A 14,983-nucleotide genomic window follows, 5' to 3' on the forward strand; every position below is an offset into this window, starting at 1 on the left:
CATTAAATGCACTTTGACTCATTTTTCAACTAACGACAGGTTTATTGGGATATAACCCCACTGTAAGTTGGGAAGATCTGTATTCTATGTTAGGAAGGCCTCTCTGAGGGTACTTCAGTGCCTGCAAAGCACTCTAGAAAAGAGAATCAGAAGAACCACCTGTCATTAACTACATAAAATTATGCCAATAGTATGTTTTCTAGATACTTAAGCTTTCTGCAGTAACATACTGCTTTCACTTGTTCCAAGTGAGTGACCCAAAATGAGCTTGTAAGTTGAATTTATCTACTCTATCAAAGCTTCCTTATCTCCTCATGATGCAGCTCATGACATGAAATTCTCCCTAGGTTTCCAAGGGTTTTCTCAGGTATAATCTTATAAGGCTCCTCACAGATGCCTATTGAAACCAGTGCTTGACATGCACACTTGACTCAGGAGAAACTGGTAAAAATGATGGCCATTCCAAAGGGTTTTAAGTCTGATACTTTCGGAGTTTTCTGAGGTGCAGTCTCCTAAATCTAATATCAATAAGGCATCCAATACAGAATTCCTATATGTCAACTGTGCATTTAAGATTAAAAAAAAAATTAAGAGATTTTCTCTTTGCTTCTAAAAGAGGTGGTTTTTCTGCACTACTCTGCTTTTCCTATTTCTTTGAATATTATTTCAAATCTGTGACATACAAATAAAACTACATTTACTGATATCTGGAGAACATTTAAGGAGGCATTAAACAAGACAACCATTCTGAGGCAGAAGAACGTGGTGTTAGGGCACTTGGGTGGCTCAGTGGGTTAAAGCCTCTGTCTTCGGCTCAGGTCATGATCCCAGAGTCCTGGGATCGAGCCCTGAGATCCCGCTGAGAGGGCTCCTCTGCTCAACGGGAGCCTGCATCCACCTCTCTCTCTCTGCCTGCCTCTCTGCCTACTTGTGATCTCTGCCTGTCAAATAAATAAATACAACTCTTAAAAAAAAAAAAAAGAAGAAGAAGAAGAAGAAGAAAGTGGTGAAGAAGAAACATGGATTCTAGAATCAGACTATTTGAGTTCAAATCCCAGTTATACTACTACTTGGCTCTATGACTTTGAATGAATTCATTATTTGACATCTGTGTGCCTTAGTTTCTTCATCTACAAAGTGGGAGTAATAACAGTTCTTCTTCAGAGGTTATTCTAAAGATTAGAGTTAATCAGTAGAAAAGGCTTAGATCAGTGCCAGGCACACAGTAAATGTCCTGTTAGTGTTGGGTGTTGTTACTCTTAACAGAACCTGGGCCTCAACAGCATGGAAGAGAAAAGATCCCACCCTTCAGATTCCCCCTTATTTTCCCCCACCCCCCAGACACTACCACCACCACCACCACATTCTCAAAACATTTTCTGTAAAATAGAAAACTTCTCTGATATTAGAAAGTATTTAGGTACATTAACAGAGCAAGAGTAAAAGTGATTTTTAAAAGTTTTAAACAAACATGAAATCCTTATAATGTTAGGTGAAACGTACAACATATAGGACTATGTCTCTTAATCACCTATGAACAGAAAAAAAAGACCCAAAAGAGATATAGTAAAATATTTATAAAAGCTGTTTTAGAATGAAATGACTGATTTATTTTCCCTTCTAACATTTTAATATCAGTACTTACTTAAAAATAACTTTTTAAAAAATAACTTTCAAATGCTCCTTTGATATAATAAACGCTTCTCATTGTTTAGTTAGACCATTAAACTGGAAAATATTTTAATCTTGTTTCTTATCAAAAAGATCAATGTTGTATCAATGTACCAAAGGGTATACAGAACAAAGTACATCTTTTAGGTTTATATTAATATATGACCCAATGCTTACTTCCCATTAGTTTAAAAAATTAACAGAATCTGGGGCGCCTGGGTGGCTCAGTGGGTTAAGCCGCTGCCTTCGGCTCAGGTCATGATCTCGGGGTCCTGGGATCGAGTCCCGCATCGGGCTCTCTGCTCAGCGGGGAGCCTGCTTCCCTCTCTCTCTCTGCCTGCCTCTCCGACTACTTGTGATTTCTCTCTGTCAAATAAATAAATAAAATCTTAAAAAAAAAAAAAATTAACAGAATCTTACTGGTTTGTATTGCTCATTATCCCTTGTTCTTAACAGTTAAAAATTCAACCTCATTTGTATCTTTTCCCTCAGAGAGATGAATGGCAACCCTGACACATACAATTCTTCAGAAACCACTATTATTAGCTCCAGTGCTACTGAGGAAGGAAACATCTCCATTCTTAAGTACAGTAAACATGTGAATCATCTCATGTGTCATCTCACAAATCCACACTCTACTCAAATAAAAATGTGCGCCAGCAGATGGTCTTCAGAAAGTTACGCAACACTGATCCTGTGAAAATAAAATTCTCGTGTGCACTTTCATTAAAAGGGAAATTTCTGAACAATGAATTCAACAAGTGCCTTAATTCACTTACTGGTAACTTCTTTCATAACAACAACAACAACAAAAAATCAAAACAAAATAGGTAGCATCATGTGGTACTTTCTCTGAAAAGCTCCAGAAATATATCACATTAGCTCATCACTCTCTCTCACGTCTAACATAATGCCTGGTGTAGAGCAGGAACACAATGGACAACTATAGAACCCATGAGGGATGCTCTGAAATGTGAGAAATCGAAGTGACAAAAATCCTAATCTTTAAAAAATGCCTAGTGTGAATGAGACTAAACCACCAATCATTGTAAACTCCTGACCTCATCTGTCGCTCCCTTTCTGATTTTACTTTCCCCCTCTCCCACCCCCTTGCTTGGCAGGAAAAATGGAGTTGCTCAGGGGCAGAGCTGGTACCATGGGGAGCGTCTTCTCATGCTGAGTTTTAAAAGCAACACTCGTCTGAGTGACAAAACTACACAAGATTCCAAAAGAGCCATGTTCTTCGTCAAGGGGTTCTATTTTCTTCACGCTTACCGACTGCTTGACTTTGGGAGTATCGACTTGGTCGTAAACGGGAGTGCAGTACACAATGAGGATGAGGAGACTCAGAAGAAAGGCACTGCAGCTTACGAATTCAAAAAAGTAAAGTCCTCCACACAGTGTGCACTGTGACACGACTTCCTCGCAGATAAAGGCCAGCAGGGACAGCAACTACAAAAGAAGCAAAGCGGTTTACTCAAGTGTTCTCCACAGAAACCGGTATTCAGAAAACTCATCTGTTTACTCAACTCTGTGAAGTGGAGACTGCAGCAAACGAGATTACTGGCTGGACCTGATCCCCACCGAACTTCACAGTCCGGCTGCCTTGAAGGGAATCCAGGGACACGAATAATTAACTACCAAGTGCTAAAAGCTAGACTTGGGGGAAATACAGGGTGTTGCTGTAAAAGCACACAGAAGGGACCCTCTGCTTGCGGGTCAGAAAGGCTTCCTGAAGGAAAGCGGAGACTTGATGGGAAAGGAGGGTCAGTTGCGGGGGTTGGGGGGGTAGGCAGGTAGGGCACCTTTGTGAAGGACAGGGAAGGAAGCTCCAGGCAGAGAAGGAGCAGACGCAAACGTGGTGGCAAGAGCACCTGGCATCCTCCCACCGCAAGGCATGCACAGATCCCACCACCTCCACTGAATGGACAGAACAAGTTCAGTGAACCTGGTTCAGGTACCCAGCGTGAAGGAAGGGGACGGCAGCACAAAAACATTGAGACGAGGGCACCTGGGTGGCCCAATGGGTTAAGCCTCTGCCTCGGGCTCAGGTCATGATCCCAGGCTCCTGGGATCAAGCCCCGCATCGGGCTCTCTGCTCCGCAGGGAGCACGTTTCCTCCTCCCTCTGCAGGCCTCTCTGCCTACTTGTGATCTCTCTCTCTGTCAAATAAATAAATAAAATCTTAAAAAAAAAAACAAAAACCAAAATCGATGTGACAAGACTAGAGGCATAAGCGGAGGCTGGATCTAAATGTCCTTGATTTCTAGTTTTAAAAAGTCTGGATTCTAGGAGTTTTAAAGCAAATGGGTGACACGTTCAGGCTTATGCTTTCAGTGGTTCTCGCTGGCTATGGCATGAAGAAGGGGCTGGGGAAGGGCCAATCTTGGGGCAGATGTCCTGTCGGAAAGCTGATGGAAGAAACCAGGGGAAGACAGTGAGCTGCGTAGTGATAATGGAGAACAGCTCCTGCAATCACTGGGAGAGGCAAGAGGTGACAGAAGCCCTTATCAGCATGGGTACAAATAATGGAGGAAAAAAGATAACAGACTTGAACACCTTAACTTAAAGCAAAAAGGCATTTTATTCACCAATATTTTGAAACAGGGCTTTTCTCGGACTTTGAGCCTACTAACTGGAATTCCACTTCCACATCATGTTTTCTGCATTAACCACTTTCTTCATCTATTATTATCACTTGCAGACTAATGCTTAGTTGAAGTGGAGCAAGACCTGGACACTTGAGAAGCAGAATGCAGAATCCTTCTAGATTTTGACTAATTCTACTAGCCCTTTACGGTTATCTCACTCTTACTTAATTCCACAGAAAATACTGTAGTAATTTATTTTTCAGACTTTCCAAAGCATTCAATTTAGTTTTCACAAAAACAATTCCTTTTCCCACTCAATTTCAGTCTGTGTAATATTTAATTAAATGTTTGACCATAAAGAGTATAGTTGGTAGTAGTGGGAATAACCCAAGTCAACTAATGGCAGAGGCAAGAGTGCTCAAGACACGCGTGGGTCAGAAAGCCATGCACTGAATGGACAATGGTACTGAATGGACAATGGTAAAGTCCAGCGAATTTGGAAACTCAATTAAATGCAAGTGGGATTTAGTAGCACTCCCATTGTTGTATATAAGGTGTTAATATACTGAGGACTACACTGCAGAAAAAAAGAGTCAGGATTTTTTTGCCCCCCCCCCCTTTAAGAGGCAAGCATGCTGGGAAGAGAATACATTCTGTTTTAAAGGTGCTGTGTGTGAGGGGTTTGTGAAAGAGTTAAGGGAGGTGTCTAGGAGGCAAAAGGATATAAGGTCTGTGGCTCGGGGGAGCGGTCTAGGGTGGAGATGAATACATGGGCATCAGCCAGTGAGATCACCCAGAATGAGGAAAGCCAACTTTATCCAGAAATCTGAGCTAACCCAAGATTCAAGGGATGTGCAGAGGGGGTAAAACCAGCAAAGGACAGTTAGGAGCAGCAGTCCAAAGAGGTAGCAGAGCAAGGAGAAAGTGTTTTTACAAAGAGAAAGTAAGCACGGGTAATGAATGGTACTTAGAAGTCAGGTAAGAACAACACTGAAACACTGACATCAGACTGAGCTATAAGGCGGCTGCTGGTGGCAACAGCAAGCCCATTGCAGTGTAGTCAACCAGGGAGGCTGAGATTATAGGACACATGGTGGGAAGTGAGAGGAAGACAAAGCAGTGGGATAGAGCCAGAAGAGTCAAAAGGGATAGCCTAACAAGAGCGGCCAGATAGGGGAGTAGCGGACAAGGTCAAAGGGAAGGGAATTTCAATACGGGAGAGAACTTAAATACTTAGGCAGAAACCAATAAGGTGGGTGGGCCTAAAGACAACGAAGAAAAGAGGCTCTCTATAGATAGGATTCAAAGCCCAGATTTGGGGCTTAACTCTTCTCTAGAAATAGGAAGGAAGAGAAAGAAGAGAGGTTCACTTGGGCAATATGTGTGGTTTTGTGAAAGCCAAGGGAGTTTCCTTCAAGCATTAAGACCATCAAAATGACTGGTAACCTAAATCAAAGCCTATTGGGAAATGCCATTTTGCCCCTCAGACCAGTAGAAACAACCAGATATATTAATAGCAACAAGAGTGCTACCAAAATCAGCAGATATGTTGCATATTATAAAAATGTTATCTTACAAAGTATTTTCATTTTTTAAAGATTTTTACTTATTTATTTAGAGCATTGAGAAAGCAAGCATGAGTTGGGGAGTACAATGGGAGAGAGAGAGAGAGAGAGAGAACCTCAAGTAGACTCCCCACTGAATGTGGAGCCTGACTCGGGGCTCAATCCCACGACCCTGAGATCATGACCTGAGCCGAAACCAAGACACAGAACACTTAACCAACCGGGCCACCCAGGCTACAAAATATTTCCATCAAACAGTAGTCAGTGGTACACCACTCTGGAAAACAACTGAGCGGTTTCTTAAAAACTAAACACCCAGTCACTGTATGGCCCAGCAACTGCATTCCCACATTCTGCATGTGACCAGGAAAAATGAAAATTTATGTCTGTGCAAAAACCGATACATGAAAGTTCATTACAGTTTTATTAATAATGGCTCTGGAAACTGGACACCAAGCACATGTTTTTCTTTGGTTAAGCAAACCATGATATATCCTACCATGGACTACTACTTAGCAATAAAAAGGAACGAACTTCACACATGCAACAACTTAGATGAATCTCCAAACTATGCAGTGAAAAAAATCCAAAACTCAAAGGTTACATACTACAGGATTTCATTTATTTATGTTTTTAATGATTTCTTTATTTATTTCAGAGGGGCTGGGGGAAAGAGAGAGAGAGAATCCCAAGCACTCTCTATGTTTGGGGTGAAGCCCAACTCAGGGTTCAATCTCATAACCCCGAGATCATGACCTGAGCTGAAACCAAGAGTCAGTGGCTTAACTGACTGCTTCACTGAGCACTGACCCCTTGCCACACACACACACACACACACACCCGCCCAGTTCCATTTATACAGCATTCTTGAAGTAACAAATTACAAAGCTGGAGAACTAATTAGTGTGGCCAGGGGAGAGGGGAAAGGTGTGGCCATAAAGGGGTGGAGGGAATCCTGTGGTGACTAGACAGTTCTGGAACAGTTGTGGTAGTGACTCTAGGAAGCTACACAGGTCACACACACATGCACACAAAGTGCAGAGGCCCTCCCTGTATGTTTTGTTTTACAAGTTCCTGTGAATCTATAAATATTTCAAAATAAAAAGTTCAAAAGCAATGGTCAAACCTAAATTGGTATGAAGGTCTCTAAGGGATTTTCTCCCCCTCCAACTGCCAATACATAATTTCCTATATACACACAACTGAAAAGAATCTATACAGGGATGAAAACAGAGCCTTTATTATGATTTCCTACAAGTTAGTAAAACATAAAATAGTCCAGCATATCCCAAATACCCACCTTCAGACAGATGTTAGGTTAGGTAAGGTGTTCCCAATTATTACACCATAGGATAAAAAGTGACACACCAATACAAATCTCAGAAAGTCATTGTGTAAACTTACTTCCTTAGTCTCCTGTAATTATAATTACAGTCATAATTACATGTCTCCTGTAAAATAAAATACTAAATGTCTAATATTCCATGTGTTTTATTCTTGCTTCTGTGTTAAATCTTACCCAACTTTTAGGAGTTTCTCTATGACAAATTTGCAAAATAGACCTCAGGTATATAAAAGTCAATTAATTGTGAGAAGATGTCAACCTAAGACTCTATCTGGGGTCTGAGACAAGTTGCTCAAGAGCCATTCATATCACAATAATTAGGTTATCAGGAATGCTCATCTGCGTAAGCCATATGACAATACCATCTTTTCTGCAGAGATAGAGACTGCTTGTCTATTCTCAGTAAGAAAGGGCAGGACCCAGCTCAGCCAGCAGCAGTAGGTGCCTTCCTTACCACTCCTGTTCCAAACTTATTAACAGGAGTTAAGCCTCAGGGCAGTATTAAGAGGCAGATTCTGCCTGGACATCCTGAGAGATTAAAGGGGTACAATATCAAGTTTGGACATTTACTGGCTCCTATTCCCAGTTAAAGGCCAAGAAATCAGCACTACAAATTATATTCAGTATGAAGTTTTCTCCTGACTCCCCATCTGTCTGATATTCCAAACCTTCCTATATAATCTCCGACAGTACTCTATAGTATCTTTATGTTGTATACCTGCAACGAACACGTGTCAATTCTACCTCAATTACAAAAGATTTTTTGAAGAAGTGCATTTTGAGTATTATTATCCAACACCGTAAAATGTATAGGCACATTAATGATAGAGCAACAAGATCAGTGTACAAGAAATAAGAAAACAGGGGCGCCTGGGTGGCTCAGTTGGTTAAGCGACTGCCTTCGGCTCAGATCATGATCCTGGAGTCCTGGGATCGAGTCCTGCATCGGGCTCCCTGCTCTGCTTCTCCCTCTCCCTCTGACCTCTCCTCTCACACTCTCTCTGACTCTCTCTCAAATAAATAAAGTCTTTAAAAAAAAAAAAAAGAAATAAGAAAACAATACACCTCCTAATTGATCATCCCTTATATGCAGATTCAGGAAATCTCAGGAAAATGCTTGGATTCTCAGGGACTAATAGTAGCTAGACAAGGATAAATGGAAGAGCCAGACTCAACCAGGGCCAAGAGACACATGGGATCTGGATAGGCAGAGAACATTTCAGGTGGAGGATGAAAAAGAAGAGATTCATGAAGGCAAGAATTTGCATGGTAAGCCCCAGAGGGATAATGAGGTGACTGACCTGAGTGGGGAGTGATGATGAAAATGTTTAAGGAGCTGGGTGTGGCTACGTGATGATCAGGCCAGGGAGCAAGGGCTTTCGGATGAAAGCAACAGGGATTACCGGCCTGGTTTAGCTGGTTAGAAGACAGGAGGAACAGAGGACTGTGTGGGGCCTGAAAGACTATCGCAGTTCAGGATTAGGAGGGGAAAGAGCAGCTCACACCTGACAAGCAAGAAATGGGGGTCTAACACTTTGTAAGAAAACTCCTCAATAAACAAGTGAACATACTCCATATCCCTGATTTAAACAATGACGGGGTGAGGTGGTGGTGGCATCGCTGATTTTAATCGTATTTCCTAATTTATATATATATTTTGGTAAACAAACACTTTTTGTATTAAAAAATTTTTAAAAAATGTACTGTGAAAGTTAAGGGAAGGAATAATTTCAAGAAATGGATAGTCACCAGCATTAAATACCAAAGTGGTTAAGGATAAGAGAGGTAAGGTCACTCGGTAAGGAAATCATGATGAATGTTAAAAGTTGAAAGGCTCAATTATTATTTTCTGGTACATAATTTTACTCTCAGTAACATGAAGACGTCACATTAAATACGGCTTACTGACTATTAAGAACCTAACAACATTATTGTCAATGTGACTGCTTCTAATGACAAAAAATCTTACCCAAACAGAACTATGGGAACTGTCAAGCCTTTGGAGCTGGGAGGTCCTTGGAGGGCAGTCTCCCACCCTTTTGTCTACAGGTGATGGAGTGAATCTCTGACAGCGAGGTTCCATGCTGGCCAGGCACAACCCAAAACCCAGGTCTCCTGACTCCCATTCTTGCGCTTGTCCCCCCCCAACCCCCGCCAACCTGATCCCCCGCCCCACTGAAATGCTGTTTATTAAGCTCACTTTACAACTATGTATGTTCGTGTGGGTTTTCCCTTAAAACTGGATTTTGGAAGTTACAATCAGATTAATGTGCATTTCCCCTTTTGCTGTTAAATTTTACATTAAAACCAATGTGCTAGGGTCAACACATTTGGGAAATCTTCGTGACTAAAATGCGGCTTACTCACAGTTCTGGTGATTTAAACATTCAGATAGTGACTACCCTGTGTCTCTCTTCATTTCAGTTTCACTACCCCTTCTGAAACGTCAGTCTTCCTTAAAATTAACAGTCGTTATAGTAAACATGAAGTCTCCATCATTGATCTTTAAGAGTCTACTATTAAAACATTTCTTACAAAAAGAACTTTCAAATGTTTGCCATTCGTTATAAGGCCTCACTATAACATTAATTTGTGAATTAATGAACTTATGACCAAAGCCTACAGTCCTATGTAAAGTCCAAGTAAACAAATCTGTCAGCCTGAAGTTAGGTTAGGCCTTGCTTGCCTTGGGCAAATATTTACTCTCACAAAGGTTCAAGGATATAATTTGCTGACCTTATGGATCTTCCTCAAGGTTAAAAATAGAGCACTACCATTTAGTACAGATCAATTTTCACACTGAAATAATGAAGAAAGCATGAATACAAGAGAAATTACTTCTCAGTGTCTTGTTTCTTGGCACTTTAAATCACTGGTGATTGCCCGTCTGAAGAGTCATTATAACTACAGTAAGTTGCAGCCATCAGGACATTCAACTGGTACCATAAACACAATGTCAGCTTGTTGCAGAGAGAATATTACACATATTCAAATCATTCCACCAGCTTACTAGCAAGGAACTAGGTTGCCCAATGTCAATTTTCCCCTGAAAATAAAAACTCCCTCAAAAATAACAATAAAAACTTGACAATATGTGTATGTGTGCATAATGACCAATCTAAGGACAAAATAAACTGAAAAAGAAATAAACTGCATAAACTTAGGACTGCAAGGACTCCTGGCATTGCATTTCCAGCCGAGTATTTCTTCTTCAGCTCTGGAAGGGCAGATAGTAGTTATGGGTTGCTTAAGTTTTAGACAAGCCTTTGACGAAATTAAGGTTTTATCTGAATGGTAGCAGACACAGCCATAGAATTCCAAGAGCACAAACCTCAAGAGCTGGTTATACTCCTTATCTCTAACCTCTCCTGTTTGTAGGCTCCACTCTCGACCTGCTTGGTGTTCAGCTCTGTACCGGCACACCCCACAGAGACTCAGAGATTTGTAAAAACCTTAAATGGTGAAAAGAACCTTGGAAATCCAACTCCATCTCTTTGGACTCTTAAGAATTTCCTAAGCCCAGAGAGTCTGATTTTTAAGTTTGAGAGTAAGGTTCCTTTTCCTTTTGGAGTTTTGAGGCTCTAATAAGATTTATGGGTCTAGAATAACATACCCAGACATGGAAATGCACCACATTTTGGGTAAAATGTCACAGGGCTTGCACGTTCCTAGTTTAAGTACCTCCTCTTCTGACTATGGGTTTCTTCATTACAGGTGTTTCCTTACTGGAGCTCTGCAAATCTACTTAATTAAAAAAAAAAAAAAGTTATCTAAAGTAAAACAATCTAAAGGCAGAATGTGACTTAAGGCAAAGAAGACTGTGCCTATTGCCCCAGGCTAGACGACAGCTTTAATTTAATTTCATTATAACTTCCTTGGAACTTCCTGGGTAACTCCATAATATACACTCTTGTAAAGAGATAGAGGCCATCACTCAAAGCAGAAATGAAAAGACAACAATCAAAATCAAAAGCAATAATAAAATATTTTTTTAAATCTATATTAAAGAAAGTATTCTTTTTAAATATTTTATTTAAAATAATTTTTTTTAAGATTTATTTATTTATTTATTTGACAGACAGAGATCTCAAGTAGGCAGAGCAGCAGGCAGACAGAGGGTGGCGGAAGCAGGCTCCCTGCTGAGCAGAGAGCCTGATGTGGGGCTCAATCCCAGGACCCTGAGATCATGACCTGAGCTGAAGGCAGAGGCTTTAACCTACTGAGCCACCCAGGCACCCCAAGAAAGTATTCTTATAACATTACAAATCCCCCATAAGTAAATAAACGCATACCTATTTAACTGTACTTCGCTTTACTGCATTTCACAGGTGATTACATTCTTCAAATCGAAGGTCTGTGGCAACACTGAGCCAAGCAAGTCTACTGGTACCATTTTTCCAAAAGCATTTGCTCACTTCATGTCTCTGTGTCACATTTCAGTAATTCTTGCAATATTTCAAACATCTGCATTATTATATTTGCTATGATGATGTGATCAGTGATTACAATTCACTGAAAGCTCAGAAAATGGTTGGAAATTTTTTTTTTTTTGGTGATAAAATATTTTAAATTAAGGACAGCCTGGGTGGCTTGGTTTGTTGACCATATGACTTGATATCAACTCAGGTCATAATCTTGGGGTCCTGGGATTAAGCCCCTTGCTGGGCTCTGAGCTCAGTGCAGAGTCTGCTTGTCCCTCTCCCTCCTCTCCTTCCGCTGTTTGTGTTCTCTCTCTCAAATAAATAAATAAAACCTTTAAAAAAAAATTTAAAAGTCATTTTAAATTATGGCATGTATATATATATTTTTAGACATAATACTATTTTTGAACAGTTAACAAACCATAGTATAGTGCAAACATAACTTTTATATGCACTGGAAAACCAAAACATTCACTAGACTGGCTTTACTGTGATACTCGCTTTACTGTGGTGGTCTGGAACCCAACATGCAGGGACTCCGAGATAAGCCTATAAATGGATTTCAAGAAGAGACATTAGTTTTTATTCTTTCTCTCCTTCTCCTTATGATGGGGAACAAGCAGGAACAACCAACCCTTGTAAGGCAAATTCATCTCCTTTTCTCCCATTCAAGTAAAAAGTCTATCACCAAAATTTCTGGTTGTAGGTCTAGTCCAGGGATAGGAACCACAGTCTATTAAACTGTAAATAAGGTAATGAAAAATTTTACTTCAGCTGTGCCATTTCTAATTAGAAAGGAAAAACAGACAACTGAAAATTAGATTTAACAGGCAGGACGCCAATACTGATGATGTCTGTAGGGCAGCAAGAATACTTCAGATATAGATACTAACCTTTTCTGTTCTAAAAAGTTCTTCTATTGGTGTAGATACATTTCAGCTTCACTACAGAGGAGCATCACTGGTATCTCAAAGTCCTGTTAAGGCGCACCTGGATGGCTCAGTTGGTTAAGTGGCTGTCTCCGGCTCAGGTCATGATCCCAGGCTCCTGGGATCAAGCCCGGCATCAGGCTCCAGCCCTGCATCGGGCTTCCTGCTTGGTGGGAAGCCTACTCCTCCCTCTCCCTCTGCCTGCTGCTCTGCCCACTTGTGTTATCTCTCCAACTCTCAAATAAATAAAATCTTAAATAAAAAAAATAAAAGTCCTGTTAGAACTGACAAGAGAACAGAAAGAAGTATCTCTGGGTATAAGGAGCACATGATACAAAGGAACAATGCAGAAGGGAGCCTTCGATGCCTGTTAATAACTGAAAGGCTACCAGAGAGGAACTCCCTAAAAACAGGCTGGAGAAATCCAGACGCTCTCAGTTCCCTAGGCCACACTTTCAGCTGCCTCCAAGTGATATCCAAACTATTCCCACATGTGATCATTTGACAACCAGAAAGTAGTGCCTGTTTTCTGAGAGCATTTTTTAAAAAATTTAATAAAAGTAGGTCATCTGAGTTCTAAGAATGTAAGTTCTGGTTATTGGAGTTCTAAGAATTTAAGCTCTTCCCAAGGAAACCAACTGGCTATTTTTACTTGAGAGGACTAAAGGCAAAACAAAACAAAACAAAACCCTAAAAAACAAAAACCAAAAAACACCAAGCAAAATCAACTTAGGAACACTCTAGGCAGTCTGACTTTTCCTCTGGCAGAAAATATTCGTCGTTGCTTAAAACAGAACATAGTGTGTCCGTATGTGTATAACTGGAGTTAAAATCCAAAGATGTTTGATATTTTCACTATGAGGTTTAAGGTACCTTTACTGCCTAAAGTGAACTAAAACTCAGTGAGATTCAGAGAGGGGTAAACCATGCCCTCCTTTTGCCACCTGCGCGCAAATACAAGCTGTCCTTTCACTGTGTACTTCGTATACGCATACTGCTCACTCAGAAACAATTCACTGGAAACACCCATCTCAATGCCGTGCGCAGTAACGAAGACTTCGCCCAACAAATTAAACTGCCCCCCCCACGGGCTCGTACCAGGAAAACCACAAGAACCAGGAAAGATAAACAAAAGGCACTTGGAAGTCTAAATACAGGCACTTTGGTCGATAATGCAGCCTAACAGCTGGGAGAGGAGACGGAGGTCGTAACAGAGGATGGAGTGAAAGAAGTCTAAGCGGCTGACTAGGCTTTCCGACGCATTTCCTGGACCCGCGCAACACGCTCGGGGGCCCAGGTCGTCACCGGGAACCCAGTGGGGGGTGAGACTGGGGTGGAGAGGCTGCCCCACGGCGGGAGGTAACGCCCCCCTTTCCAGCCGAGAGAGAAGGAACTGGGGGTGTGGAAACCGCCGCTTCCTGAACAAGCAGGTCGAGAAGCACCAGCTCGGCAGCCTCCCACGCCCGCAGGCCGGCGGCTCCGAGGCCAGACCCCTTACCCCCGAGTCCGGCTCGCCCACCCCGGCCGCGGACTTACCAGCTGCAAGGCTTTGAGCGCGAGCCGACGCATCGGAAGCCGGCCCAGGGAGAAGTAGGCGGCGAGGCCGCTCCGGGCGCCCCTAGCCGGGCCCGGGTCCTCCTCCGTGGTGGGGCCATACACCGCTCCATTCTCCATCGCCCGGGAACGCGGTGGCCACAGAGGTGTCGCCGCGGACTTGACCGACTCCAGAAGGACCACCAGCAGGGCCGTCACTTCCTGGGTCTCCGCCCACGCTTCCGCCCCGCCCCGCCCCGCCTCGCCCCGCCCCGCCTCCGCTCTAGCCCCACCCCCAACCCCTGCGTCTGCGTCTGCGCCTTAGTCACTCGTCCAACGTACTGAAGTTCTTGGGGGGAAACCTTCGCGCAAAGAGAACGGCATGTCCTGAGGACCGAGTTAGGAAGGAGAGAAGAGGAAGTTGGAGTTGTAGGCGGAGGCCACATCATGTAGGGGCCTTGTAGAGCAAGGAAAGAAATGTGGTTTCATTTTGAGTGCAGGGCGTTGTCTGAAAGGACTTTCAGGATTGCTCCCTCCTGCATCTCTCTGAATTCCTTTCAGGCTTGTCAAAACCATTTAGTTTACTTGTCTCTTACTTGTGCACCAACTTCCGCAGTAATATATGTTAATTTTGTCTCAACTTAAGGAAATTCATATTTTTATATTTTAGCAACTGAAGGTGACTGGGTTCCATGTCAGGCACACATATTCTCTCCTCAACAGTGTAATGTAGGTACTATCATTACTTTCATTTTACAGATGAACACACTGAGGCCAGAGGGGGAATATATCCAAGGGCAGGCGGTTAGGGGTAGCTGGAATGCAGACCTCCACAGTCCGCCTCAACCTTGTTGCTAACATGGACTCAGCAAACCTCAGCCTCTAACCCATCTCACCGTCAGAGCCTCAAAATCCATGCAAGAGGGGA

General features: G+C 42.2%; 1 protein-coding gene across 4 annotated transcripts in view; it reads right to left on the reverse strand.

Annotated features, from left to right (window-relative positions):
- CMTM6 (CKLF like MARVEL transmembrane domain containing 6) overlaps positions 1–14,302 on the reverse strand; it is a 50,373-nt gene extending 36,071 nt beyond the window's left edge. For 2 of the 4 annotated variants that reach the window (XM_045089007.1, XM_045089009.1), the window contains exons 1-2: positions 14,059–14,301; positions 2,947–3,123 (exon numbers count right to left, since the gene is read on the reverse strand). In XM_045089007.1, the coding sequence (XP_044944942.1) occupies positions 2,947–3,123; positions 14,059–14,196 (315 nt within the window). In that variant the 5' untranslated portion in view covers positions 14,197–14,301. Of the gene's footprint in view, positions 1–2,946; positions 3,124–14,058 lie in introns of all 4 variants that reach the window. The other 2 variants (XM_045089008.1, XM_004754295.3) reach the window with 2 other exon arrangements.
- Positions 14,303–14,983: the final 681 nt, after the last annotated feature.

This window comes from Mustela putorius, unplaced genomic scaffold, assembly GCF_011764305.1.
Source record: "Mustela putorius furo isolate JIRA1106 unplaced genomic scaffold, ASM1176430v1.1 tig00003834_pilon_pilon_pilon, whole genome shotgun sequence".
NCBI lineage: Eukaryota > Metazoa > Chordata > Mammalia > Carnivora > Mustelidae > Mustela > Mustela putorius.